This window comes from Anoplophora glabripennis, unplaced genomic scaffold (genome assembly GCF_000390285.2).
Source record: "Anoplophora glabripennis isolate ALB-LARVAE unplaced genomic scaffold, Agla_2.0 scaffold51, whole genome shotgun sequence".
NCBI lineage: Eukaryota > Metazoa > Arthropoda > Insecta > Coleoptera > Cerambycidae > Anoplophora > Anoplophora glabripennis.
The window spans coordinates 469,904-496,672 of NW_019416324.1; the positions used below are offsets into that span (position 1 = coordinate 469,904).

Sequence of the window (26,769 nt, forward strand, 5' to 3'; positions counted from 1 at the left end):
AGTGCGTCCGATGGACTGTAGATGGACTAGAACAGCCGCACCGCGACGCCAGGCACCACGCGTAAAATGGCGACGGCGACGTCACTGTTGCGTCTATTCCTGGAGGTGTGTCGTTACGGAACCCAGCCGAGCAATCCATCTATTTTTGTACAGGTTAAAACGCGTTTGTATGGTAAGTGGAAGTAGAAGATTGATTCTGCATGCGCTTGAATAATTGTCGTGTATGTAGCAAAACGGAACGATTCGCAATTGTAAGGCGGTAAATCAGTTGATAGATAGATTTTTTATGGTACATGATTTATTACATGGAATTGACACGAAGGACAATTTGCTATGTACTGACGTATTAGACTATGACCTGGGTTAAATCGATAAATCAACTCGTTTGTGTATACACGTGGTAATGTATTGTACCGAATGAATCACTTTTTATGGGATTTAAAACCGAATTTACTCACTACTAAAGACATATATTTTGGAACCGATGAAATATTAAAATCAAATAACTTAAACGCAAAAATGTTTTTTTTAGTTAATAGTCGTCAATTTAAAATTTCGCCTTTTTTTTGAGACATCCTCAGGACTAAAAGCTTTTTGGCACAACACAATTTAAACAAGTAGCCAGAAATACCACCATACCACTAACTGTATTAATATCACTCTTGAGAGAAGAGAACAAACTTCTTCTAGACTTCAGTTTGGTCTGTTTGCAAATTGTTTCGTTTTCAAAAAGAAAATTATGGTTAAATATTATCACGATCAAAATAAAACTCCATAAAATGTCAGACAATGGCAACCATGACATGTTCTTGTTTGTGGAATTGCTAGTTTAAAGATTATCTTGTTATGTCGAAGTATATCGTTATTGGAAAATTTCTAGCATCGAAATAGGACCGCACTTTGGTTTCTGCTCTTGCCAAAAGTTACCTAACGTTTAAATATAGAAGCAAATGCTATCCATTAATTTATTACTCACTAGATAACTCCATGATCGTCATTTTACTGCCAAATATAATACATCAACTTCAGATTTAAAGCTTAGGACGTATATTGTGTCGTCAATTCATCATCTTAAAAAGAAGCGCATATAAAAAAGAACCCCTAGTGACCCGAGCACCTAACATAAGTTTTCATAAACTCCCTTTATGCTATGTATAGTCAGAAGTGGATAACATGTCGAAATAATGATGCCACAGTACTTATGTCTGATATCTGGCAGGGCCAGAGTGTTGAGGTACCACTGTTTCCAATAATTATTTATAATCCGTTCAAATGCACTAAAACCCCACTAATACAAGTTTCAATTGAATATATTATTTATTTGTTTCGTATTTATTACTTTTCTAGCTGTGTTGTTGTTGAATTCTATCACATTTTTACTTTCTTAACTATTTCTTTCATCGAAATATTTATTGGAGATGACCGTTGGTTCTAAAAATAAACACCTTAAGTCACTTAAGTAGTGCCAAGACTGGTAATTTGTCTATTATTTCGAGTGGCGTCTGAGACAGCAGATATTTTTTGTCTAATTTTCTAATTTAAATCACTAGACGAGTAATCTTCTAAACTGTTTTCCGCTGCTATTTATAACCAACAACAAACGACATAAAAGGAACTGTACAAAAATTTTTTACAGAATTGTTTCTAGTTTAATAAAGAAAGCTATTATCTCTTTCCATGGCCCAATGTATAGTTTTGCAAAAAAATACTTCGTAGTTCTCTAAAGTTAAAATTACTTTATAAGCTGACGTAGTACAAAGTATTTGCGTAGTATATATTCAGAGTATCAGCTTGCCTAAAGACAGTAGGTAGCTATAGATATCAGCTCATTTGATCGATACTTGCTGAGGTCTTTGGTACATTTCACAGGTGAATACATACATTTTTAAACCCCCTGAAAATGAGGATAACAAAGGGGATCATTATTGAAAGTAACCAAGTGTGACTAACTTAATTTTCTACTGTATCGAACATACGTATACAAGGAATAAAGTATATCTTTTGCTAGTGAAAAAGTATTAAACATATCTTCAAAGTAAATTCTTGATATACCTGTATGTATAGAAACATTTATTTTCATTGTAGTATATCATTATCATTAAGAACGTTTTTCAAAATATTTTCATAGAAACAAAAATTTATCAGTTTCGAAATATGTCAAATTATAAGAGATATTAGAACTTTCAAATTTAACTCCATTGTTTCAGTAGACCTGGGAAGCATATTCAAATCAATAACCATTTTGGTAAAATGAACAGAGATATATAGGAAATTTTATTCTCTGTTTGTAAGGATTACAAAGTACATATTTCGAAAACATGGCGTTGTTACAAGACAACATTTTATTAAAATAGGTTTACATTATTTTAAATATAATTGGAACTATTACCAAGACCAGACCATTGTTTCCCTTTTGAAACTATAATTCAAAATTTCTGCTTCCAAATTTTTGTCTGGAGAGAAAAAACCAACACCTTCACCATTACCAAAATAGATAGACTAATGTTTCCCATTTGAAACTATAATTCATAATTTCTGCTTACAAACTTTTGTCGTCTGGAAAAAAAATCAGCACCACCACCATTATCAAGACAGATAGACTAATCCCATTTGAAACTATAATTCATAATATCTGCTTACCAATTTTGCCTGGAGAGAAAAACTCAGTACCATCATCATTACCAAGACAGATATACCACTGTTTCCCATTTGAAACTGCTGTTCATAATTTCTGCAGATTTGCAACTTAAAATATTAAATCCCAATATATTACATAGAAGAAATGACGAACTAGAACGAGCTAGATCCAAGGTAATATATTAAAATTGAACCTATACAAGGATATAGTCTAGTTCCAAAGGAAACTAAACAGCCTGAGGTAGTATGCTGCTAGGGATATGCTTTATAGTAATCCAAAAGAGATACAGAGAGAAATAGGTTTGAAAACGTAATCTGAACGAAATTACCCGTCTTTCGAAAGAAGTTTTGTATATTGCTTTAAGTATCTATCCGAAAATGCAGTGGAATGCAAAAAATCGTCTGAATTTCTGTTCATTCCGTTCAGTATTGGAAATTAACAATATTTGGTTGAAAAAACACGAAACTTATGTCTATAACTCAGGACGTGCTTTGGTGATTTTTTACGTTTTGGCAAAACATTCAGTTCCTGTTTATTTTTCTCGCTTTTCTACGCATAGATTTTGGGGTAAATATATAAGCACGTGATGGGTTAATTTTTTAAAAATAGAACACTTATACAATGGGAGGTGTGTCACTTTCAACAACACTGCTATTGACGTTACCACTGACGGATAAGAAAAATTACAACCAACGCCATTCCATAGGCCTGAACTGGCCAATTTGGGGTAAATAACACACACGTCTTAGCACATGACTTGGTATAAATAGCAGCAAATAGGATTCGAAGGTGTGTCTTTGTTTTGTTCAAGTCACTTTGACGAAGTGACGAAAAGACGTTATTTTAAATTAAATGTTGCACGGCTTGCGTCAGTTCCGTGTCGTCCCATATTTAACGTACGCATGAAATTAACTGTCCATGATTGTCGATTTTTATGAATGATTTGACCTCGCAGTGATTGTGTTAAGTTGATATTTATATTAATGGCGATTACATTGCCGCAAACAACGAAATTCCCCTAACGGCATATCTAATACACAAATAAATTAATTGACTGGAAAAAATTGTATAACGTTCAATTAGTACTTGTTATTAATCTGAAACGTGGCACAGTTGGGAGCCAGATATTTTCAACGACAAAACAAACTGCTTTAGATTTTCTCAAGCACGTGTAAAACCAAACAAACCCACTGCAGCTAATTAAATCATTAAAGTGGAAAATAGAAATCAAAGTAAATCTTAGTTCAGAAATTTAATAATCTGAGTATTTCAATTTAAACCTGATACAACTGAATCTCAATTCCTTGACGCTGGTTAGGATGCTTTGATAAAGGGATCATTTCCTGAATTCGTACACAAATGAAGAGGCTGTTTCGTTGGACAGGAAACAGATGCCAAAGGCAATAGGGTATATTTGGAGCATCACTTTATTAAAACGGAAAAAGTGAATGTGATATGAATCCTGGAATAGAGTAATATATCAGAATAGGAACCAGTAAGCTGTTGTAAACTTCAGAGAGAGAATGTAGAATTTTATAGGGTCAAAATTATAGTTGAACACATGCTTGGAATGAACTGAATCTAATTCGCTCAATTTGCGAGAAAGAGAATCGCTTTTAAAGTAATTTGGGTATGTATTTTTGTATTAATTAGATTTAGACATACCATTTTTGGTTTTGTTTTGAATAACTATTATTACTAGCTGTTTGGTAGGTATTCCTGGTGTAATTAAATGCTAGTCGATGCACATAGCCCACAGAATAGTTGTTTCCTGCAATATCAGCAGTTAGGAATCTCGTGTTGGGGTCTAGGTACCTAGATTTTTGACTTCGTGTAATAAAACTCTTTTTTTTTGAATTTGAATACTTAAAAAAAAAGGTCTAAAACACGTGAGCTAATAATAGAACAGGTAGAACATTTTTTTAAATCTCATCACCCCAACAACAAATTGACAGTTCAATCCGAAGCAAAAGACCCAACTTGTCGAATAAAAAACAGGTGCGTAAGCAAACAAATGCACTGCTACGCATCTGACCCAGAAGCAGACAACGTCCAATTTCGCGGATGCACTTTACGTAATTATACGCAGGGAAAAAAGCGGTTTCGTGCGCCTCATCTCTTTGTTTTCGTACTGTAGGATAGTGGAAGACAGATACACCGAGACCAAATAGATTTTATTAATGGCTCTGCATGAGATTCGGACCAATTGATGGCGCGCAGTCTGTGAAGGGGCACGCAGTGGTGGACATCATCCTCGTAGAGTGCGTTATATAAGTCGCTGTCTTCCTGTTTCGGAGCACCAGCGGGCCGGATATAGTCGAGGGGTAACGTACTCAGTCAATTTGCTTTAATTTGTTCTTTCGTGGTGTGGATGTTCTATTTATGATCCAATAATTTGAGGCATTTGTATTTGGCAATAAGTATTGTGTTCTTTATATCAAAAAATTCGCGATGGAGGTTCATCTGATTTATTTTCTAGTTTAAATCTGATATTCACTTTTAGGAGTTTTCCAGCTTGCCTATTTAAGATAAAAAATTGGATAAAATTCACAAAAAGTTGACAATTTTTTTATTATACCTTTTGCTACGTATTGAAAGTTATACAGGTATCTCGCATATGAACAAGACACAGGGCAGGTACATGTAGGGGTGTCCAAAATATTGTAATAACTGAGGACTTATTTGCCCTAAATTTCGAAAAAAATTAATATCCTGCAACACTTTACATTAAAAGAACCAAATTTGGTACATGAGTTAGGTTTATTATTAATCATCTTTGACTATGATTTAAAGTTAATTGAAGCACTACAAGGTGTACATTGGAAATGACTCACCCCTAAAATTGTACTGAACTTTTTTTTTTCATTGACCGAATTGAAAAATAGTAATATTAATTGAGAGTAGAATTTAATTTATTTTTACTCTTGTTAAATTTAAAAAAACTATGATTTTCAAGAAAAACCGTATTAACTGACACAAGATTTTAAGTGTTCATTAGAAAATAATCAGAAAGTCAGTAGGAGGCTTTATCTTTCAAATTTGACAATTGGCCAAATAAATTTTATTTCACTTCTCTCCTAATTCTACAAAAATAAACAAGTACCTAGGTAGTTTTTAAATAAACGAATACTTTATTAAGTAAAAGAATTAAATAAGAAAAATAATAATTGATATTTTTTCAACAACAATCAGAGACAATTGTTGAAATAAAATAATTTTAGTACTAACTGACGAGTTTGAAAGATAAATTCATTGCCTACTTTTCAATTATTTTTAATAAACGCTGTTAACTTGAATACCGAAAATCGCTGCTGTAATTTTGCTGCGATTAAAACAACTAATCGACATGTTCGCATAAACAACTCAAAAAAGTTTGGCGTAGAATTTTATTTACACTCTGTATGAAGAGACTTGTAAAATTTTTTTTTTAAATTTATTTACACTGTATGAAGAGACTAGTAAGTAAACATACACATCTTTCTCCAATTACAACAACTAGCGACAACAGAAGATTGTCTATTTTTTGTGTTCGTTTTTACTTAATTAAATTTATTTATGTTTTTTTTTTTTTTTCATTTGAGAGATAATACAACAGTGAATTTTATGTGTCGATATAAAAGTACCTGTCAATTACCAAGACCTATAGGCAATTTTCTCATAATTAGGGTAAGAATCCTATAACACTTTTCTTGCCTTTGGGATTGGTTTAGAAACTTGTTCATTCTTTACCGTCGAAATTAAATTACCAATTGAAGCTTCTAATTATTAATTTAGAATTGTCCTTGCAACAAGATATTTAATGACATTATTAGAGTTCATACCACGAACTCATTTGAATAAAATTGTGTATTTTTAAGTAATCCATGAGAAAATACGGACCAGTTAGATGTCACTTGAATATAGCAAACAGTAATTCCTACTTTTTATGTAAACAATGATTATAGAAATGAAATGTATCAATTTTAATTCTATCCCTTGTCAGAATCACTACTCTAAAAATTATTTTATTACTTCCTAGCTCCAATATTATCACCACATAAAATAACGAAAATATTGATTTTAGCAATCACGTAATTGTTTTTAATATTTTTGAATGTACTTATTTACGTTTGCATGTCCACATATTTTAGATAAATAGTTCGACTTTAGACGTTAATTTGCCAAAGGTCATAGTCTCAAAAATACACATGCAAACTTATAAAATAAACATATCTCAGTTCACTGACAAACAAACATCAGTAGCGTATTGATAATGTGCTGTTATTTTAAAGATCTTTGCCAAAATAACAACTTTAGTTATTAATTTTCAAAAAAATGTAAAATAAACACCTAAACACACTACGTTAAATCTTTAAATCGTTGTAAAATAAATAAAAAAAAGTTGGAGATGCCGGGGATCGAACCCGGGGCCTTTCACATGCAAAGCGAACGCTCTACCACTGAGCTACATCCCCTGTCTACAACACTTGCTGATAACTGGTAATCTTGCTATTTTGTAGTATGATATGCTTCATCGATACAATCACACTAACTTGTAATATCAGTTTGTTTATGTCACATTAAGCCGGCGAATTGGCTGAAATAGGAATACTTCTGCAAGAAATGTCTTTCTTATCGCCGAACAGTTATCAAAGCGGCTCGGAATAGCTTCCTAGAATAAAACTAGATAGCCATTGTTTACACCACACAGATATGGATAAAGTTTGGTCAGTCTCTTGCAGACAACGCGTGGTATATTAAAATATTAGAGCAACAAACGCTATCGGTGTGGGTGACGACCTCATTCATTTAGCTTTTTAATTAATGACTTTAATAAGAGTTGTTCCTACTGTTTTGGTATCTAATTTTGAGAGTTATATAATTAGCAAGAGAACGTAATCGATCAGAAATTTACCTGCAATCGTTTATGTTACGAAATGGAGATTCATCTTGGCATGAAATTGAGATTAATATTTGTAATAATTAGATTTACGGTGAAAGTTTGGACAATGACATTTTACGCATTTTCGAAACATAACAAGGCTGATAGACCAGGGCGGATCTGTTTTGAGGTGGATGGTAGATGCGAGAGGGGGCAAGCAATTTTTTTCTGGATTACCTTCAGTACAACTCACATAATAAAAGTATAGATCCCTAGATCTGGGCGAGGTTCGGATCATTTTCAAAATTGCAAAAATGTGCAAAAAATTTTAAAAAATACCTATTTTATGAGGTTTTTACTTATATCTTGGAACCTATGCACTTTGGAAGAATATTGAAGAGGAACAAAGTTTTAGAATTGAATTTTCCACAATATACTGCAACTTAAAAATGTTTAAATTTTTAAAGTTAACACAGTTAATTTTTTTTTAAAGAAGCGTCTTTCCGAATACTTTAAAATTATAATTTTTGAAACAAACTAAATTGCAAATTGATAAATGTAATCTAATTGTTTAAAAATAAAACAAAACAGTGTTAACTTTAAAAATTTACTGTGGCCGTTCTAATCAACCGATTTCAATTTTTCAAAAACCATTTAAAAAATTGAGCGGTCTTTTCTATGTGAAAAAGTTTTCAAGTATCTAGATACTTTATTTGAGGCTGTGCAACATTTTGAAAATTCGAAAATTTGTTTCAAAATCATTTTCAAAAAATTATTTTGCGAAAACTATCGAACGGATTTTAATGAAATTTGGTATATTGTTTTATTAAACTCTAAAGTGTTTTTTTACCAAACTTAAAATGCCCTCAGAGCAATTAAAATATTTTTAAAAAATTATCCAAAAAACTTGATTATTTTGCCTTTTCTTTTATCAATTATTGCTATTTTGCAACACCGGTAATAAATTTAAACATTTTTAACTTGCAGTATATCGTGCAAAATTCAATTCTAAAACTTTTTTTTGAATTTGAATGAAAATTGAATATAAAATCAGAATCTATTAATTAAACCAGTATTATTCACATAACTTCATATTTTCTTACGAAAAACTAGAAAGTGTTATAAAATTCCAGAATTTGAACTTGGCTCGGTGCTACATCGGGTTAGTGTATATAGATGCTATTTTTACTTTAATATGTTGGCTTAAAACGAGAAAACTTTGGACTGTGGTGAATCAATTCTCCGAGAGATTCCACGTATATAGACAAGGGTTGCTTGTGTTGATTCAGTGTCATCGTAAATAACTCTTGGTCAACTTTAACAAGTGATTAAGATTTGTTTACTTATAAGGTTAACTTTATGCTTTGTGACAGTGAATATAAAACATTGAACAAACCTGATGTACATTAAGAAGCTAAAAAGTTACAGTGGAAACGAGCAAATTTCAAAAAAGTAAAGCATCTGGTGATAGCAGTTGATTTAAAATAAAAAAAGAGAGAAAACAGTGAGTATTTTCAAACTACATCTTATCAAATGCAGTCAATGCTGTTGATAAGATTATTTCGAAAAAAAAATGTTTGAATTAGCTTAATTTTAATTAGCTTACAATACAGTAAACAGTGCGAGAGGAAATACTAGAACATGTTAAAAAAATTCACATCGATAGTGTCAAAACGATATTTTTTCTAAAAGTTCATACATATTTTTGCTCATAAATGTTTATTAAATCCATAGGAAAGGCGGCTATCTGATGAAACAACGTGGAAAAAAAGTTATGTTTGTAGATTGTAGTAGCTGCTTTTTACGAGTTGGTATTTAAAAGGCGATAAAAATATATCCCCTTTTTTTATAAACATTTCTGTAAGCTTGGTCTGTTAGCAATTGTCACTGTTTTGATAGCATATAACTATTATATTAGAAAAAAAAAATAAGTCATAGGAGTTTCTTTGTTTCTCGCAGGATTGTTCAAAATAGAAAACTACAAGTCATTTTTATGAGTAAAATTTGTTTCCTGTGCCATATTAGTGCAAGAAGTTTTGAAAGGACTTTTATGGTTCATCTAATTCTTATAACGAATTGAATTGATTCATACAAAATGTCGGTTAAATAAACTTTATTTCTTTTTAATTTTTAAAATTGCTCTAAATATATCAATCCATTGAATGAATCTCGTTCAGTATATTCCACTGGAAAAATTATTTTTAAATTAGATTTAGATAGTTATAGTTGTATTCTGAGCTGAAATAATGTTATACGATATACTTTAAATAATCTTTTTTATTAACAGATAATTTTATTATAAACACATTTATATTTTTCTAACTCAGAGAAACATTTCATATTATTCTGCTATTGTTTTTTTTTGTCAGAGTCAGATATTACATTTTTGTTCATATTAAAAAATGCAGTAGCTTAAAAAACAATTTAGTCAGTTGAGTTCAGGAATTTCTATTTTTGTAATTCCATGGCATGGCATGATATAAATCTAATGCTGTTTTGGTTTGGAGAAATCTGTTTATTAGCACGTATATGTCTCAAAAATCTTAGTTTATAGCTACATAATTTTTTTGATAATAAATTTCAAAAGAATTTCCGAAATTTTTCCGTGATTTTTGACAGACTGTATTTAAGTGAAAAATAGTCGTATCGGGAACTAAAAAAAGCGTTTTGAAGCTCAAAGATTCTAGTTTTTAGATCTTTCGGTCGAAATTTTTAGGAGCTACAGTTATCATGCAATTCTAAGAAATAGAACGACAAAAAAGTTTTACAAATTTTCTTTTTTTTTTCTGGGTCTACGGACTTGGAGAATTTTTTTTCAGCTAAGCCATTGCATGGACCAGATAGCTTGTTTATTCAGCTTCAATTTCCTTTTTTTTTTTAATTTCGATACGACCATTGACCAGAAAATTGACGGCTAAATTAGAAATATTCACGAAATGACTAATGTTAAGCATGACTTTTACAGTTCGATATACCCAGAAGAACCCTATGAAGTTACAGTCAAACTTTTGAAAAAATCACGTTTTTGAGTTTAAACACTTCATAATCATGATTAAAATGGAAAAAAAAACTTTTGAGATTTTCTCACAATTTTACCGCAAATAACGTTTAAATTGATGAAAAGCAGGAAAGATTCCCTTTCACTTCACACAATTCACCAAAGAATACGAGGTTTCATTTTTGGTCACCATTTGTTAATCTCCCTGTATATTTGCTACAACTGTAACCAACACTTAGCAATCTTTGGTAGGAAAATACTGTAAGGGTGGACATCAATAGTTTATCGCATTTTGTAATTTCAGGCCAGAAAATGTATAGGGTTTAGGTGTTGGCAGATAGTTGGCTGGAGAACTAACGAAAGAAGACCATTGGTAGCTCCGCTTCTCGACGTCAAAGAAAGTGAAATTCAAGATGCCTTCTGAAAATTTGGAGAACGTGAAGCTAGAGCCCATAGGGACAACCAAGTAAGTATAAGAAAATTATAGTTATGAGTTGTATAAATATTACATATATTTAAAAAAAAATCAATACCTTTTTATATTAGCAATATTCATCATGTATGTATTAACAATAATGTACATTTTTATTGAAATAATTCTTTGAGGAGTTCGTGTTTTTTAGGAGACAGGGTAAAATCGTATTATACAAAGCGTTAAAGATCAGTTTATTTACAATTTGTTTTTCTGTTGCACATAATTTTTAGAACAAACAAATTTTTTTAGTATTCCAATATTAAATATATACGGAGTGTTTTCTAAGTAGATATGTTTAAAGCATTTCTGGAAAAAACAAAAATAATTAAAATTAAAACGACACTTGAGACAACACCCTGAATATATGCGACCAAATTATAACTTCACACTGTTTTGTTAAACATTTGTTTCCATTTTCTTGTTCAAAAAGCTCACGAAGATCATAATTCTGTCACATTCTGCACTTTCTTTCAGAAACGGCAGTTACCGTTTGGACCTCCCGGACTTAGGGTAATTTTTTTTAAAAGCAAGCTTTTGTATATATGTTTACAAAGAAAGCAAAGCTGGTGGTGGTTATTAAACATACTCTTAGTTTTATTCCGTATTGCAGTTGTGTGCAGATCGCTGTAAATGAGTAGAACCGCAGTAATAAGCACAATTTTTAATTTTTTTCCAGGAAGCTCGACGAGCACTCCGTTCTCTTGGATGAAGGGTAAACAACCTTTGTTTTCAGGCTTCTTTAGTTTTTCGCAAGAGTGTGGTAGTTCTGGTGGTGGCGTTTTACTTCGGAGCCGTCAGTTTAGTTAGGTTCTATCCCAAAATTCACGCGAGATTTGAAATTTGCGACATTTGAGCGGTCAGGTGTAGCCAGCGTGACAGCTGACAGTTACAATGTAACGAGCGTTCAAATAAAAACGTGGTCAAGTTGGTTCTGAAAATTTGGACGTAGGGCGTAGCATATAGCAAATGAACTTAAACGTCATCTGTCAAAGCGCTATATCGCCGCTATCAATTTGAATATTTTCGTTTTAAAAAGCGTTTAAAATGGTGTTTTCTCAAGAATAAAAAGTGTTTATCATAGAGTCCTACTTTAGAAATGGACGCAAGATTGATGGAATATGGAAGTATTCTATTGAGGAATGTTTCATAGAATTTCAAAATCAATTTCCCGGCGTTGTTGAGTACAAAATTTTTCAAAGTGCAGTTCAGCGTTGTGTTAATGTTTTTCGTGAAACGGGCAGTGTAACAAGAAAAGAAGGAAGCGGTCGACCTAAAAAGCGGACTGAAGAATTAAAAGAAAATGTCCAACAAATAATGGAAAATGCGCCAAGAACTTCTGTACGTGTTTTATCACAAATGGTGGGAGTATCAGTCGGTACCTGCCACACAGTGTTAAAAAAAGATTTGCGTTTGTTCTCCTATCGTTTAACTTGTCAGCAAGAACTTCATGAAGTTGATTTTCCGCGACGGGCTGTATTTTGTGAATGGTTTTTAAACAACTACGGTGAACTTCATAATATCACCTTTTTTTCTGATGAAGCCTGGTTTCATTTAAGTGTTATAACAAGGAGGGGGACACTTTCCGCAGCTCCTTTAATTATTATATATATTATTATATTATTGTTATCACGATTATTCTTTAAAATAAAGTTATATAGTCATTAACGTTATTGAAACTGACAGCTCGTTGAGAAATGAGGTTAAGTTGGTCGCTATAAGCTACGCCCTACGTCCAATGTGTCAGAGCCAACTTCGACCACGTTTTTATTTGAACGCTCGTTATAACTAAAAGCCTGTTTTCTATCAAAATTACTTACTATTGCGTGAAGTTTGGGATAACCTTTATTTATATTATCTACGTTATAAAATAAATCACATTAAACTGTAGGCTCTGGTGTATCTTTACAAGCGAATTTAACAAATGGTTCTATTAGATAGGTTTAGAGCACGTTTACACATTGCTTTTTTGAATTAGAGAAACGTTAGATGCTTTAAAAATGTTTTGGTTTGTCAGAACATGTAGCGGGGAATACGCAGTAATTTATTTTATCCACAATCACCTTATAATCGGACTTTTATCTACACATAAGAAACGTCTAAAGTGATACTTTATCCACTAGTGGAATAAAGTAACTTTATTTCAGTAGTAGAATAATGAAAATATAATAAACCTATAATAAATCACATTTAATTTATTTACATATACATACAGGGTGATTCAGTCATAATGTCATTAATTTTAACCACGTATTCGGAAAGCTTAATAAAGACAGAAAATCGGAAAAAAAAATTTTTTACTCGACTTTTAAAAATGAAGGAAATCAACCCATAACTCCCGCTACGAGGGCTGCCCTGCCGATGCCCGGATGCCCGGAAAATTTTGTAACGTAATGTCACGAACAGTTGTCGGCTAAAGGAACAGCGTTGCCAAGTTCAGGTTCAAGCTCGCCAGGTTAGTATTTGACATATAACCGACCACTTCGTACACTCGATGCACCTGGGCGACTACAGCTACTACGAAAACAGCCGGTATTTTAGATTTTAAATTAAATTTGTTGATACGATTTTCCTTTGATAAAAGACCGACAACTTTTTGCTACTACACTCGTATTAGTCTAGGGGCTAGGGGCCAGATAGGTTTCCGTAGCCAAACAGAATTCCACGGCTGCAAATAACTTATTTTTAAGTATTTTGACTTCTCGAAACCAAAAAACTTGGTGGCAAAGCCTGAAAGTGGTCAGTTTAATTGTTGTTAACAAATTGAATGTTTAAATGGCTGTAAAAAGTTTATTTTTATAGCTAGTACAATTTTTTATCTGTTAATTATTACGTTTTCTCACAACAAACATATATTTTTTTGAAAATTAAAAAAAGATTAACTTTAACCAAAGTTATTGCAAATTTAGTGCAAATATATTACATTTTCCGTCTCTGCGCGCACCAATTTTACCATATCTCTGGTTCAATTGGACGGATTGAGACGCACATCTCATTTTAAAACTTAAACTTTATTTTACAAGATAGGTAAGTTCCATTGATTAATTAATTTATTTAAAAATTAATGGCAGCTTAGAAAGTTGTGGAATTTCAACGAAAATGTTGGCTTTATTGGTTTATAAAACTTTTTTTGTTATTCAATTTTTATGAAAAGCCAAAAAAGTTACCGGTTATTGTTCCTCGCATCCTAACAATGATTTCATGCCTTGCTTGATTGTTAGAATGCAAAGAACAATATCCGGTAACTTTTTTGGCTTTTCGTCGAAGTTGAATAATAAAAAAAACCTTATAAACAATTAAAACCGGCATTTTCGTTGAAATTTCACAACTTTCTAAGATGCCATTAATTATTAAATAAATTAATAAATAAATGGAACTTAGAACCAGATATGGTAAAATTAGTGCGCACGGAGACGGAAAATGTAAGAAATTTGCACTAAATTTGCAATAACTTTGGTTAAAGTTAATTTTTTTTAATTTCCAAAAAAATACATATTTGTTATGAGAAAACGTAACTATTAGCGAATAAATTGTACTAGCTATAAAAATAAACTTTTTACAGCCATTTAAACATTTAATTTGTTGATAACAATTAAACTGACCACTTTCAGGCTTTGCGACCAAGTTTCTTTGGATTCAAGAGGTCAAATATTTAAGAATAAGTTGTTTGCACATCGGGCTCCTGGACTATATGGTGCACGTGTGCAAATTAAAACTGGGTTAAAAGGTTACTGAACCACAGGTTACCCTAGGTCGGAAACACGACGTACCGAGTTGTTTATTTGTCTCCGTCCCATTGTTTTTTTATGGAATATACAAGTCTCTCTTCTAATTGCAGTCAATATTTAAATACTGCATACAATTTATCCTCTCTTTATAATTTATCTAGTGAGTGTTGGTTTTTTATGACATTATTTCTGTAACGAAATTGAAATGGTTATGAAATGAAATTTAAATTATTTGAACTTTTGGGGTTTTGTAACTTCAATATTAAATCTTATTTAAAGTGAAACAGCTAATTTCTTTGCAGCCATAATAGTCACATTTGGTCAGATGAAACACACTACTACCCGCACACTACTCGTCGGTGGTATAGCTTTCAGAGGAGATTCGGTGTCAATGTCAATGGCGATCGTTTAATTGGGCCGCATTTTCTACCTGAACATCTGAATGGGCCGCGTTACTAATTTTTAGTAGAATTGTTTGAAAACCTTCCCCTTCGGGCTTACAGCAAATGTTGTTAAAATATTAAAATTATGATGCTAATAAAAACTGATTTTTGGCAAGGCATGCTCAGACCTCGAGGTTCTTGCTGGGCAACAATAACAATTTAATATGTTGATTGCATAAATAAAAAATAATTTATAGCATTTTAAATTATTATTGGCTGACGTGAGCAAAACCGTTTATTTATTGTCTTTATATGAGCGAAAATATATAAATATGGCAACGTTGCATCTAGGGCGCGTTGTTCATAGGTTCATATCGTAGCCGTGCATAATATTGTGACGTCAGCCGGTCAGTAACAGCCTGAAAAGGGGGTTAAATAATGATTTGAAAATATTTTTTTTCAGCTTAAATATGCATTTAAATTTTTTTTTAATCACGCCATCGTATTATACTCATTTTTCTCTATCTGCTCTTAAAATTAATGACATTATGACTGAATCACCCTGTATAGTAATAGACATTTTTTGTTTTATCACATTTAACTTCCTTTCCGTTAATAACAACTCCTGTAGCGTTATTGCCATCATTTTCGGAACGCATAACATCTGCCGAAGTTTGTGAAGAATTTACACAAGTTACGGATGTCTCTTCTTGTAAGGAACAGCTATATTTTCTTTTGATATTCCTTGCAATGTCAAGTTTGTTAGATATAAACTCCTCAACATAACTTTCTGCAACAGAGGAGCTCTTCCATTCACCTTGATGGTTGTAAGATCAGTACCTTTGTTGGCCAATAAAGTTGTTGAAGTGCGCTTCATACAATGGCCAGTATATGCTTCCGGATTTGCGATATTCAGGAATGAGGGTACCTTCGCCATGTGTTGATTCCAGCAGGCTGAGATGTACATTTTTGATTGATGTATCTTAAAAATAATATGTCTTGTGTTGTGCTTTGTATCCTCTTGATTCACTCTTCAAATAAGCATTAATCTTGTTATATTTTCCAATATGTAAATTTTTATAGACCTTTATTGTAGCCTTCAACATTGAATACTTCGACCACATAGAAGAAATTCCATATTTTTTTTTTCAAATTTAAAAAATACGATAGCAGGACTTCATTTATTGTCATTACTCTCTGTTTTTCCCTCCATTCGTTCAATTCGGCAAACACTTTCTCGTAATGTTGCCTGAATTTCGCTGGCAATAAATGGAAAATTGCTTCTTGAGCTTCTTCAAAAACAGCCACAGGAACACAATTACTTTCTTGTATTTTTACCAAATTCAGATAGAACTGTTTATTAAATATTTGATAATAAACAACGTACCATACATTTCATTGAGTACTAGTTAGAAATATTAAGTCGTGCGAATATTTTTTTTTTATTAAATTCCAATAATTCCACAAATTTGATTGTAATGTGATTATGGATAAAACGTTGTATTGCATTCGTATTTTTTTGTCTTTTATCTACTTAAGAATATTAAACATTCTTGCGTGGACTTAAAACACTTATACAATAAATAACTATTTCTTTAGTGTCAAAATTTTCTTATTTGTTTCTATACATATCTAGAAAAACATCTGCTTAGGCTTCATAAGTAGTAAATGCTATAGTTGCATTGCCTCAGAAGAAAAGAATAATTGAAGAATATTTCTATGGCGTATAGGATATTTATTTTTTTGATTAGTCATGATTTATATTGGATGTTACAAACGCATCTATAAAAATTGTTATACGTTATAAAATTTGAAATAACGACAAAAATGAAAACGACTTACAGCCTGCCATAAAACTCCAGTCCATGTTTATGAGTTTGATGGCTTTTGTGTTATGCACAGCTGTACCTATGCCTACTTTGATTTTGCAGTGGTTTGTTTGTAGAAACGTTTGAAATAGAGAAAATAAAAGTTAATTGCTTTTGCAGAACCGGTGACAAAGGCCAAGACGACGAGGAGTATGATCCCCACCTCCATAGACAAGTAGAAAAACCGACGACGTAAGTATTTGTTCGAAATTTTTGAGTCGAATTGCAATAAATTCACTTTTTTAATACTGGAACAAACTGAAGTTTAATTCTTCTTAAAAAAGTAACCGAAATTAAGTGAATTTATGTTTTTTTTTGTATGTGAAAGAATTTATATTCATAAAACATTTTTACGATATATCTAAGATAATAATAAATTCTAAAGGTTGATGACTCCGCCTATAAACAAACGTAAAACAAAATGATGCGCATTCAAACTATAGTAAAATTATATTATAAATTTCTAATTAGTAAACTCTTGGTGCGTATTTCCACGGAAAATGCTGCCAATTAAATTTAGTAACTACTTGGAACATACTAACATTATTTTCCTCGAAATAGCGCGTTACTGAACTTTGGAATTGTGACTCCGGTCCGTGAGTGATATATTTAAATCAGTCGAGGAAAATTCCAAACTTTGTACCAAAAACAACGGATTGAACTGGATGTGATCCAGTTTCATCCGCTTGAAATCCACGTTTTATGGCAGCATCTGGGGGAGGTGATGAGTTTTCGAAAACAAGCAACCGCTAGAAAGACAAAGAGACTAGATCTGTTTGCTTTCACCTGTATCACAAATAAGTTAAATTTAAAGCAAGTATATTACTTAGGACCGATCTTTCTCTGCAACTGCTCTCGTCATCGACTAAATCGTAGGAAAAAAGTAAATTAGATTTCCTGGTATGTCCGAAACCTTGTCAATTTGGCAACAATGCAATTCCTTTTCCATCTAACTGTTAAATTTAATGTACATCATAAAACCCGTACAAAAGTTACAGACAATATGTCCATTTGAATGTAACGTCTTTTAAAACAAGTTTTTTTTTTTTCAGAAATGCAGAAACCCTTATACATCTGCTCAAGGGATGTCTTGGGACAGGCATCCTGGCGATGCCGGAAGCCTTCAAGTTCTCTGGAATGGCAAATGGGATAATTTCTACGATACTTATAGGTGCCCTTTGTACATACTGCCTGCACGTATTAGTAAGCAAATTTATGATCAATAATAATGATGCATGTTTTATCAGCCTTGTTCTTGACTAACAGCATTAAAAACTATATAGTTTCTGCATACCACACCATTGTTTCTGCAGCATTGGAAACTGTGTTAAATTTGCTTTGTCAAAATACAATGAATATAAAAGTTTTCTTGAGTTAGCCAATAGCTGTGGATAGTTTTTAGTAGGCGATGGTACTGTTGACAGAAGGAAATATTGTACCATATTTATTAATTAAATTTATTAGCTGGAAACACGCAATTTTACCCTTTAATCCTATTTTTTCTTTTAATTATCTTTCAAATGACCGTCATGAAAGGCTATACAGGGTGTCTCATAATTAGCTGCCAACCCTGAACAGGCCGATTCTATGATCAAAACTAAGTAAAAAAGTTCATATGAACATGGGTCCGGAAATGCTTCCTAAGGGCACAGGGACCCATTGAAGAGGGAGGAATGGAAATCATTTTTTTGCAATATCTCTCAATCGCGTTGTGATAAATGAATGAAATTTGGTATACACAGCTAAATTTTGATGAGCAATTTGATGGACTAATCCATTTATTTCCACAAGGTCCATTGGGGTGGGTACGGGGGGGCCCTTGGTACTTTGCGTGTGTAACTTTTTCATCTTTGACTTTTTAACAAATTGGACAGCAAATTCCGTTTTCCCGAACTGTTTTACGTTAAAAAGGTACTCTTGTTTCAAATCGTTATCTTTAACGGTTTCTGAGAAAATCGCTCTTGAATTAATCCCACTTTGGTCAATTTCATAGTAATTTAAACAAAAAAAATTTTTTTGTTTAAATTTAATCTAATTTTAATAAAAAAATAATAATAAAAAATTAAATTAAATAAAAATTAATCCTTTAAATGGAAAAGAGAGGAAAGGAAAATTATTATTATTTTTTTTTGTTTAAATTACTATGAAATTGACCAAAGTGGGATTAATTCAAGAGCGATTTTCTCAGAAACCGTTAAAGATAACGATTTGAAACAAGAGTACCTTTTTAACGTAAAACAGTTCGGGAAAACGGAATTTGCTGTCCAATTTGTTAAAAAGTCAAAGATGAAAAAGTTACACACGCAAAGTACCAAGGGCCCCCCCGTACCCACCCCAATGGACCTTGTGGAAATAAATGGATTAGTCCATCAAATTGCTCATCAAAATTTAGCTGTGTATACCAAATTTCATTCATTTATCACAACGCGATTGAGAGATATTGCAAAAAAATGATTTCCATTCCTCCCTCTTCAATGGGTCCCTGTGCCCTTAGGAAGAATTTCCGGACCCATGTTCATATGAACTTTTTTACTTAGTTTTGATCATAGAATCGGCCTAATTATGCAGCTAATTATGAGACACCCTGTATATTGTTGCACTATCACGATTATTAAAAAATTATTTTGCGAAAACTATACAACCGATTTTAATGAAATTTGGTGTGTTCTTTTATTATACTCGAAGTTTTTTTTACCAAAATTAGAATGCCCTGGGAACAATTAAAATATTTTTAAAAAATCATCCAAGGAACTTGATTATTTTGCCTTTTTTTCATCAATTATTGCTGTTTTGCAACATCGGAATAAATTTAAACATTTTTAACTTTTAGTATATTGTGCAGAATTCAATTCTAAAACTTTTTTTCCTCTTCAATATTCTTCAGAAATGCATAGGTTCCAAGATATAACTAAAACACTCAGAAGAAATAGATATTTTTAAAAAATTTTTAAACATTTTCGCAATTTTGAAAATGTTCCGGACCTCGCCCAGATCTAGAGATCTACACTTTTATTACGTGAGTTGTACCGAAAGTATTCCAGCAAAAATTAGCTTGCCTATTCAGTACATTTTTATGGGCGTTAAAAGTTTCTTAAAATTGTTTAGTAAATTGAATGCATGCTCATTCATTCTGATCCTTTAATATTGGAGCCACCAGGATTTTGTATGGATGGTACCAAAGATCCCGTTTCAAAATTCGTTGAAAAAATGTACTGAAATGTTCAAAGCAAACTATTCTTACACCTCGAGTATTAACGCAATATAATTTGAATGTTTTTATTTCCAGGTTAAAGCCCAATACGTCCTTTGCAAAAGATTGAAAGTCCCATTGTTAACATATCCAGAGTCAATGAAAGTAGCTTGTGAATTAGGTCCTCCGTGCCTTAAAAAATTCGCCCCATACGCTCCGTGAGTACAATTCCTTTTTACTATTGTACGTTTTTCTTGCTACGATATCATTACAGTATTACTAGACCCTGTTTTTGCTTCATAGAAGATGTCATCATAACTTGCTACTGCTAGAATGAGATTACGCTATAAGTTGTATTGTTAGTTGCCTATCTACGTAGGAAATATAGGAATTGGAGAATACCACACAAATATATTGACTTTTACTGTTTTAGCGACGTGACGAACTTCTTCTTGGTGTTCTACCAAATAGGGATATGCTGCGTCTACGTCGTCTTCGTCGGAAAGAACTTGAAGGCTGTCGTAGACATATACACGGAACCTAAGGAGTTGTCTCTGACTGTGTATATAATCAGCGTGTTCCTACCTTTCGTGCTCATCATATGTGTGCGAAACTTAAAACTGCTAGCTCCGTTCTCAGTGGTAGCGAACATCATCACTTTTATCACTTTCGGTGTTGTCGGGTATTATGTCTGCCAGCAACTGCCAGCTTTCAGCGATTTACCAGCCTTTGGAACTTTGTTCAATTACCCTTTGTACTTCGGAACAACGCTGTTCTCCCTCCAAGCCGTTGGGGTGGTAAGTAATCATTTCTAATAATTCGTCTTTTAGCAACAAATGAAGAAATAGAGATGAACTGTAGGTTAATTTGTGAAGTAGGTTTGAAAGAGTGACTGCCAGCAGGTCACTACGCAATATCAATTTTTTATAATTATTTTAACACCTAAGGACAAGTGTCATCTATTCTGCACTATATAACCCTCTGACAGTGAATTTTCTTAATCCATTCTCTTAAATCCATTAATGTACTTTACAAAATCCAAACTGAGATTCTACGAAATCATCTTTTAGGTGATCGCTCTTGAGAATAACATGAAGACTCCCAAGACATTTAGAGGGGCTTTTGGTGTTCTAAACGTAGGAATGGGCATAGTAACAGTCATCTATGTTCTTATGGCCATGATGGGTTATTGGAGATACGGAGAAAAAATTAAGGACAGCATCACTTTAAATTTCCCAAAGGAAGATATGTAAGTTTGGCGTTATCGATCGCATAATAACCTACGTAATTATTTTTGTTGCAGATTAGCTCAAGTCATTAAGATAATGTACTCCATAGCCATTTTCATCTCTTATGGGCTTCAGGGATATGTACCAGTTCAAATATTGTGGACGAATTACATAGAGAAGCACTTGGAGAACAAACAGCTGTTTTGGGAGTACGTGTTGCGTGTTGGTTGCGTTCTGGTTACTTGTAAGTCTATCAATTTTACATTTATATTGCATTGTAGATGAAAATAAAGTAATATTGTTCCAGCTTTTTATATTCGTGAAAATATACGTCTCTGTTTTCATTTTTCAGTTGTCCTAGCAGCCACCGTACCCCTTCTGGGGCTCTTCATATCCCTCGTAGGGGCGTTCTGCCTGTCAGCACTGGGCATTGCTTTCCCGGCCATTATAGAGCTGTGCGCTTACTGGCCCAACAACCTGGGTCCTGGAAAATGGATCCTAATTAAGGACGTCATCCTTATAATCATAGGAATAGTTGGTCTGTGTGCCGGTAGTTACAGCTGCATATACTCAATAGTCAATGAACTGGCGAAGGGGAATACGTGAACGCGTTTAGAAAATTCGCCGCAAAACATAAAAGCACAGCCGTAGCGAGGAGCTCTACGCTTGGATTCAAAGAAGACATTTTTAATATTAGAATTTTAGATGATGTTTTATTTATTATATATAAATGTTTTTTATATTTAGTATCTAGGCTTACGCCTCAATCTTTACATTCGGTTAGGTACCTTTTATTGTGATTTTCAAAGACCATTGGCTGATATTCCATGTTCAGAGATCTGATAAGCAAATTATTTAATAAAATATGATTTAATTTTTTTTCGCTGTTTTTCAATCCTTTACTAATTTAATGTGGATACGTTTTTTTCAACAAATTTGTAGTTTTAGGTATGAACAATTCAGATGGAAGATCTACAAATTTTAACACACTTTTTAATGGATTTGTTTTGGTCATTACTCAATACGAACGTCATACGTATAACTTTTGTGCTTATAAAATGTTTTCTCATTCAGAAAAAGTTCGTCACAAAAAAAATGAAGAAGAGCTGTAAAGTTATATCGAGAAAGGTATCCTGAGCGCCTCATTCCTGATCATAGAAGCTTTACAAGATTGGAGGCAACCTTGCGAAGAAATTAAGATGCGTTTTCTGCTCGGAAAAATCAAATAATTGACCGAAGGATAAGAAACAATGTTAATACAGCTAGAGTGTTACAGTATTTCGAATAAAATCACGAAATTATATACGGCAACGAATTTTAAAGACCAATGGGTATCATGACTACAAAATTCACAATTTGGAGTATTTGCTTAGCGTCACATTGAAAACAGACTTAATTCTATAGCTCAAATTGTAGTAAATGTAGAAACTGTTGATCAGAACCTTTTTCGGCACGTTCTTTGGACGGACGAAAGTCTGTCAGTAATGGTTTGCCAAGCAGGCGCAACGAACACTACTAGTCCGTTGAAAATCTCCAAATTGTAAATCCAGTCCAAAACCAAGACCATTTTGGAGTAAATATATGGTGCGGCATTATCTTTAGGCATGGAAAGCGTTTGCCTCAATTTTTAAGTTCAGTTATTGTTATCATCACCTTTTGTTTCAACTGTATTAAAGAATTATCGAGTTTAATCCTTTTATTTATTCCTAATGATACTTATGCAGTTTAAACAACGAACATTCAATTATTTACCAACGACTACTTGATCCTTCCAACGCTGTGATTTTTAGGTTGTATTTCTTTTGAGACTCCTTAAGACAATATTGCTTATAACTTTTAAACGGAAAGTAATACAGAAAAATTTCTGTAATAAAAGTTTATTAGAAAAAAGAGAACTTTTTAACAGGAAAATGATTTGGAAAAAATACAATTGATGACGTCATTACTCGCTTCACCCAAATCTCAAAGATAATACTTTCGATTGAAAATGGAGCTTACTTCATCCCATTTAACACCACGTGTCTCAAATTTTTTAATGACAAATCGTAGTGACGCACGTCAAAATGAAATTTTAAAGAAACTATATGCACATAAAATTTGCTCCCAAGGGAAAAACTATGAAAAGTTTTACATTGAGAATTGGTGTTGATCTTTAAATTGCACAAAAAGACTTATAGTTCCTATTACTACGCTTCAAAACAATCATAATATGAAAAACAAAGACTATCAGACATTTGGCACGGAAATAAAAGGCGAATTGTAAGAACCGAACACCCTCAATTATTGTTCTTAAAAGAAGAAAACGAAGAAAAGCATTGTTGATATTTTCATTTAATTAACGTTTAATTAAAATAAAATATATTCAAACCTTTATATTCAGCATGTTTATGCCTACAGTTAGTATATTATTTTCTAAACTTTAATAAAAATTTTGCCACATGCCAATTTTTTTGGGTTTGATAAGGATTATAACGTTTCAAAACAAATTCAAAACAGCAAAAACTGTATCATACCCTTACAAACGTACGCAAATGTCACTAATACAGTTACAATGACAGTTATATAAATGACATCGTCAATGTCCAAAATATTGCGAAAATAATGAGGTAATGCTCAAGTTGACAGAAAACATAACAGTAACAGAAGGTTGGGTAGAGTAAATAATTATTTCCAGTCCTTCTATAAAAACTACAGCGTTTTTAATACATGAAGATACATTTATGAAAGTCACTATTTTAATGATCAATTATAGTATTCCTTTGAGATAGTTACAAATATTTATTATCACTTTGAATTAGAACTATTTTTTTAGTACCGATGCAGAGCTAAAGGAAGAAGAGAAAGAATATGATCCTCATCTTTATAGGCAAGTTGCTAAGCCTACAAAGTAAGTACACATAATCAGTCACTTAATTTTTGTTGATTTTTATGATACCATTCTTATCTTTATAGTCATGGCGTTAATATTTTTTAAAGAACAAAGGACATACGTATTTATAACAAAAAACAAAGCGTTTGATGTTTGTGATACAATTTATTCAAATAAAAGAAATTACATTTAGTTAATAGTAAATAACTCTTTCAAATTGTTTTTAAAATGAAGTAAATCATTAAAAAACATTGTTATTAATTAATTAATATGATATCAATATATGGGGAACGTCAACAAAATGCTGCCATAGCATCGCGAATGTCTTCCTTAAAGGGTATCAAGAAACACGACACCCACAGGAACATCAGTAATTTTCATTTATTTTTAGCGATGTAGAAACACTTGTCCATATGCTAAAAGGATGCCTTGGCACCGGGATCCTTGCAATGCCGCAGGCATTCATGTACTCGGGAATGATCAACGGGATAATCTCCACGATATGCATAAGTATCCTTTGTACCTACTGTTTCCACCTAATGGTAATCATATATTACGTATTGGTAAATAATTAATAGGTTATTTGCAGGTTAACGCCCAATACGTCTTATGCAAACAAAAAAGAGTGCCGCTATTGACATATCCAGAATCTATGAAGGAAGCTTGCGAGGTGGGTCCGTCCTGCTTCAAAGTATTTGCTCCCTGCGCTTTGTGAGTAGTAGCCTGGTTGACTAGCATCAGAGAAAAGCCAAAGAATAATAAGTTTAATACCAGAAACAACGGCAATTTACAAACTGTCACTACTATCTCTTACCCTTGTTCTGGATTTTAAATATTACCAATTTATTTTATTATTCTTCACTTTGTGTGCGACACAGACCACAACATTAGCTACGTTCGCTTTGATAACTATGCACGACAAAATTAGTCGATGTTACGACCAAATAAAGCACTACCCTAGCTGTATTTGCTATGCTAACTAAATTTGCTTCCGTGTATCATAGCGAACATAGAGCACATATCGTACGCATTTGAAACGATACTGACTATTTTTTATATACATCGAACACGGCGAACATAGCGAACATGGCGAACATAGTTAATATAGCGAACATAGCTAATATAGGAGACACATCTAGCATCACGAACATAGCTAACATAGCGAACATGATGAACATAGTTAATATAGCGAACACAGATAATATAGGGGACACATCTAGCATCACGAACATAGCTAACATAGCGGACGCATCTAGCATTGCGAACATAGTTAACATAGCTAGCACAGTGCTACGTGTACCTCTAGCTTTATGAACAAGTATCGCAACTTAAGTACTTGTATAATTTGTATTATCTTTTTTAGTGATATAACGAACTTCTTCTTAGAATTTAACCAGGTTGGCACCTGTTGTGTCTACATTGTCTTCGTTGCTGTTAACTTAAAAGACGTCATAGAGGTCCACACGGAGACAATATTTCCCAAAAACGTATACATAGGCTTCATTTTTATACCGTTCCTGCTCGTTATGTGCCTGCCCGATTTAAAGGTTCTAGCGATATTTTCGACCGTTGCGAATTTAATCACTTTTGTCACCTTTGGTGTCGTTGGATACTACGTAAGTCAAGATTTGAAAAATTTCAGCGACATACCAGCTGTCGGCACCTTGTTTCATTATCCGCTTTATGTTGGGACGGCGTTGTTTGCCCTGCAATCTGTTGCTGTAGTAAGTAGTTTTTATAATAAATTAATGCAAGAAATTAAAAGAATTTCCGAAATTTTTCCGTGATTTTTGACAAATTTTTTTTCAAAATCTGGATTACAAAATTATGCAAAATCTATAGAACCGATTTTGATGAAATTTGGTATGATGATTTTACATAACATGAAATCTTCTTGAGCCACGTATGAAGGTCCTTACCCTTTTTAAAGACCCCAAAAAAAATCCCTAAAGAGTAATGTTTTAACCCCATTTTTGGCGATTTTTTCGATTTTTATAATAATAATCATGATTCATTCGATTTGTAACTAGTCCTATTTTGTAAAAAATTAAATTACAAACATTTTTTTCCTCTTCCATTTTCGCCTAAAATCAACTCTTGAAAATATACATAACTAAATAGGAAGAAAAATATGACATTTTTCGATTTTTTTTAACATAGTGTGCCGCCAAAAGTTAAGCCCACGTTTTTTTTATGCGCATACAAAAAAATTTCATTTCTAGTGATATTTGGAAGCCAAAAAGCCAAAAATCTCCGTGGATATACGATTCACCCAAACCAAAACAGACAACGCCTCGTTTATAAATACAGTCTGTCAAAAATCACTGAAAAATTTCGAAAATTCTTTTGACCCCTTTTGCATTAGTGTATATTAATTAATTATTTTTAATTTTAAGCATCATTTTGCACAAAATAAAGCTTTATATTTATACATTTGTTATTAGATCATCACCCTAGAGAACAATATGAAGAATCCCAAACATTTTGGGGGTTATTTCGGAGTATTTAACATAGGAATGCTTATAATAACAAT

At 32.6% G+C, this 26,769-nt stretch overlaps 1 protein-coding gene and 1 non-coding gene across 7 annotated transcripts; one reads left to right on the forward strand and one right to left on the reverse strand.

Moving 5' to 3' along the window:
• The first annotated feature begins 153 nt into the window (after positions 1-153).
• LOC108907676 (proton-coupled amino acid transporter-like protein CG1139) lies at positions 154-22,246 on the forward strand. Of its 6 annotated transcripts, none has more exons than XM_018711458.1 (11): positions 154-172; positions 10,802-10,963; positions 11,447-11,482; positions 11,649-11,684; positions 17,069-17,140; positions 18,001-18,151; positions 20,235-20,356; positions 20,572-20,935; positions 21,209-21,387; positions 21,442-21,611; positions 21,720-22,246. In XM_018711458.1, exons 2-11 carry the CDS (start codon positions 10,911-10,913, stop codon positions 21,971-21,973), a joined length of 1,437 nt encoding a protein of 478 aa, XP_018566974.1. In that variant the 5' UTR covers positions 154-172; positions 10,802-10,910; the 3' UTR covers positions 21,974-22,246. The 6 variants fall into 6 exon arrangements, with proteins under 6 accessions (XP_018566974.1, XP_018566970.1, XP_018566975.1 ...); XM_018711454.1 differs by lacking the exon at positions 154-172 and adding an exon at positions 4,824-4,962; XM_018711455.1 differs by lacking the exon at positions 154-172 and adding an exon at positions 8,737-9,003.
• Trnaa-ugc lies at positions 7,021-7,092 on the reverse strand. The gene has a single exon. It is a non-coding gene; the product is annotated as a tRNA-Ala (tRNA).
• Positions 22,247-26,769: the final 4,523 nt, after the last annotated feature.

Excerpts from the sequence above, each read along its gene's own strand:
- LOC108907676 (XM_018711458.1), top strand. The coding sequence starts at position 10,911 with ATGCCTTCTGAAAATTTGGAGAACGTGAAGCTAGAGCCCATAGGGACA. Across the intron at positions 10,964-11,446 it reads GAGCCCATAGGGACAACCAA|AAACGGCAGTTACCGTTTGG; the intron begins GTAAGTATAAGA and ends ACTTTCTTTCAG. Across the intron at positions 17,141-18,000 it reads CAAGTAGAAAAACCGACGAC|AAATGCAGAAACCCTTATAC; the intron begins GTAAGTATTTGT and ends TTTTTTTTTCAG.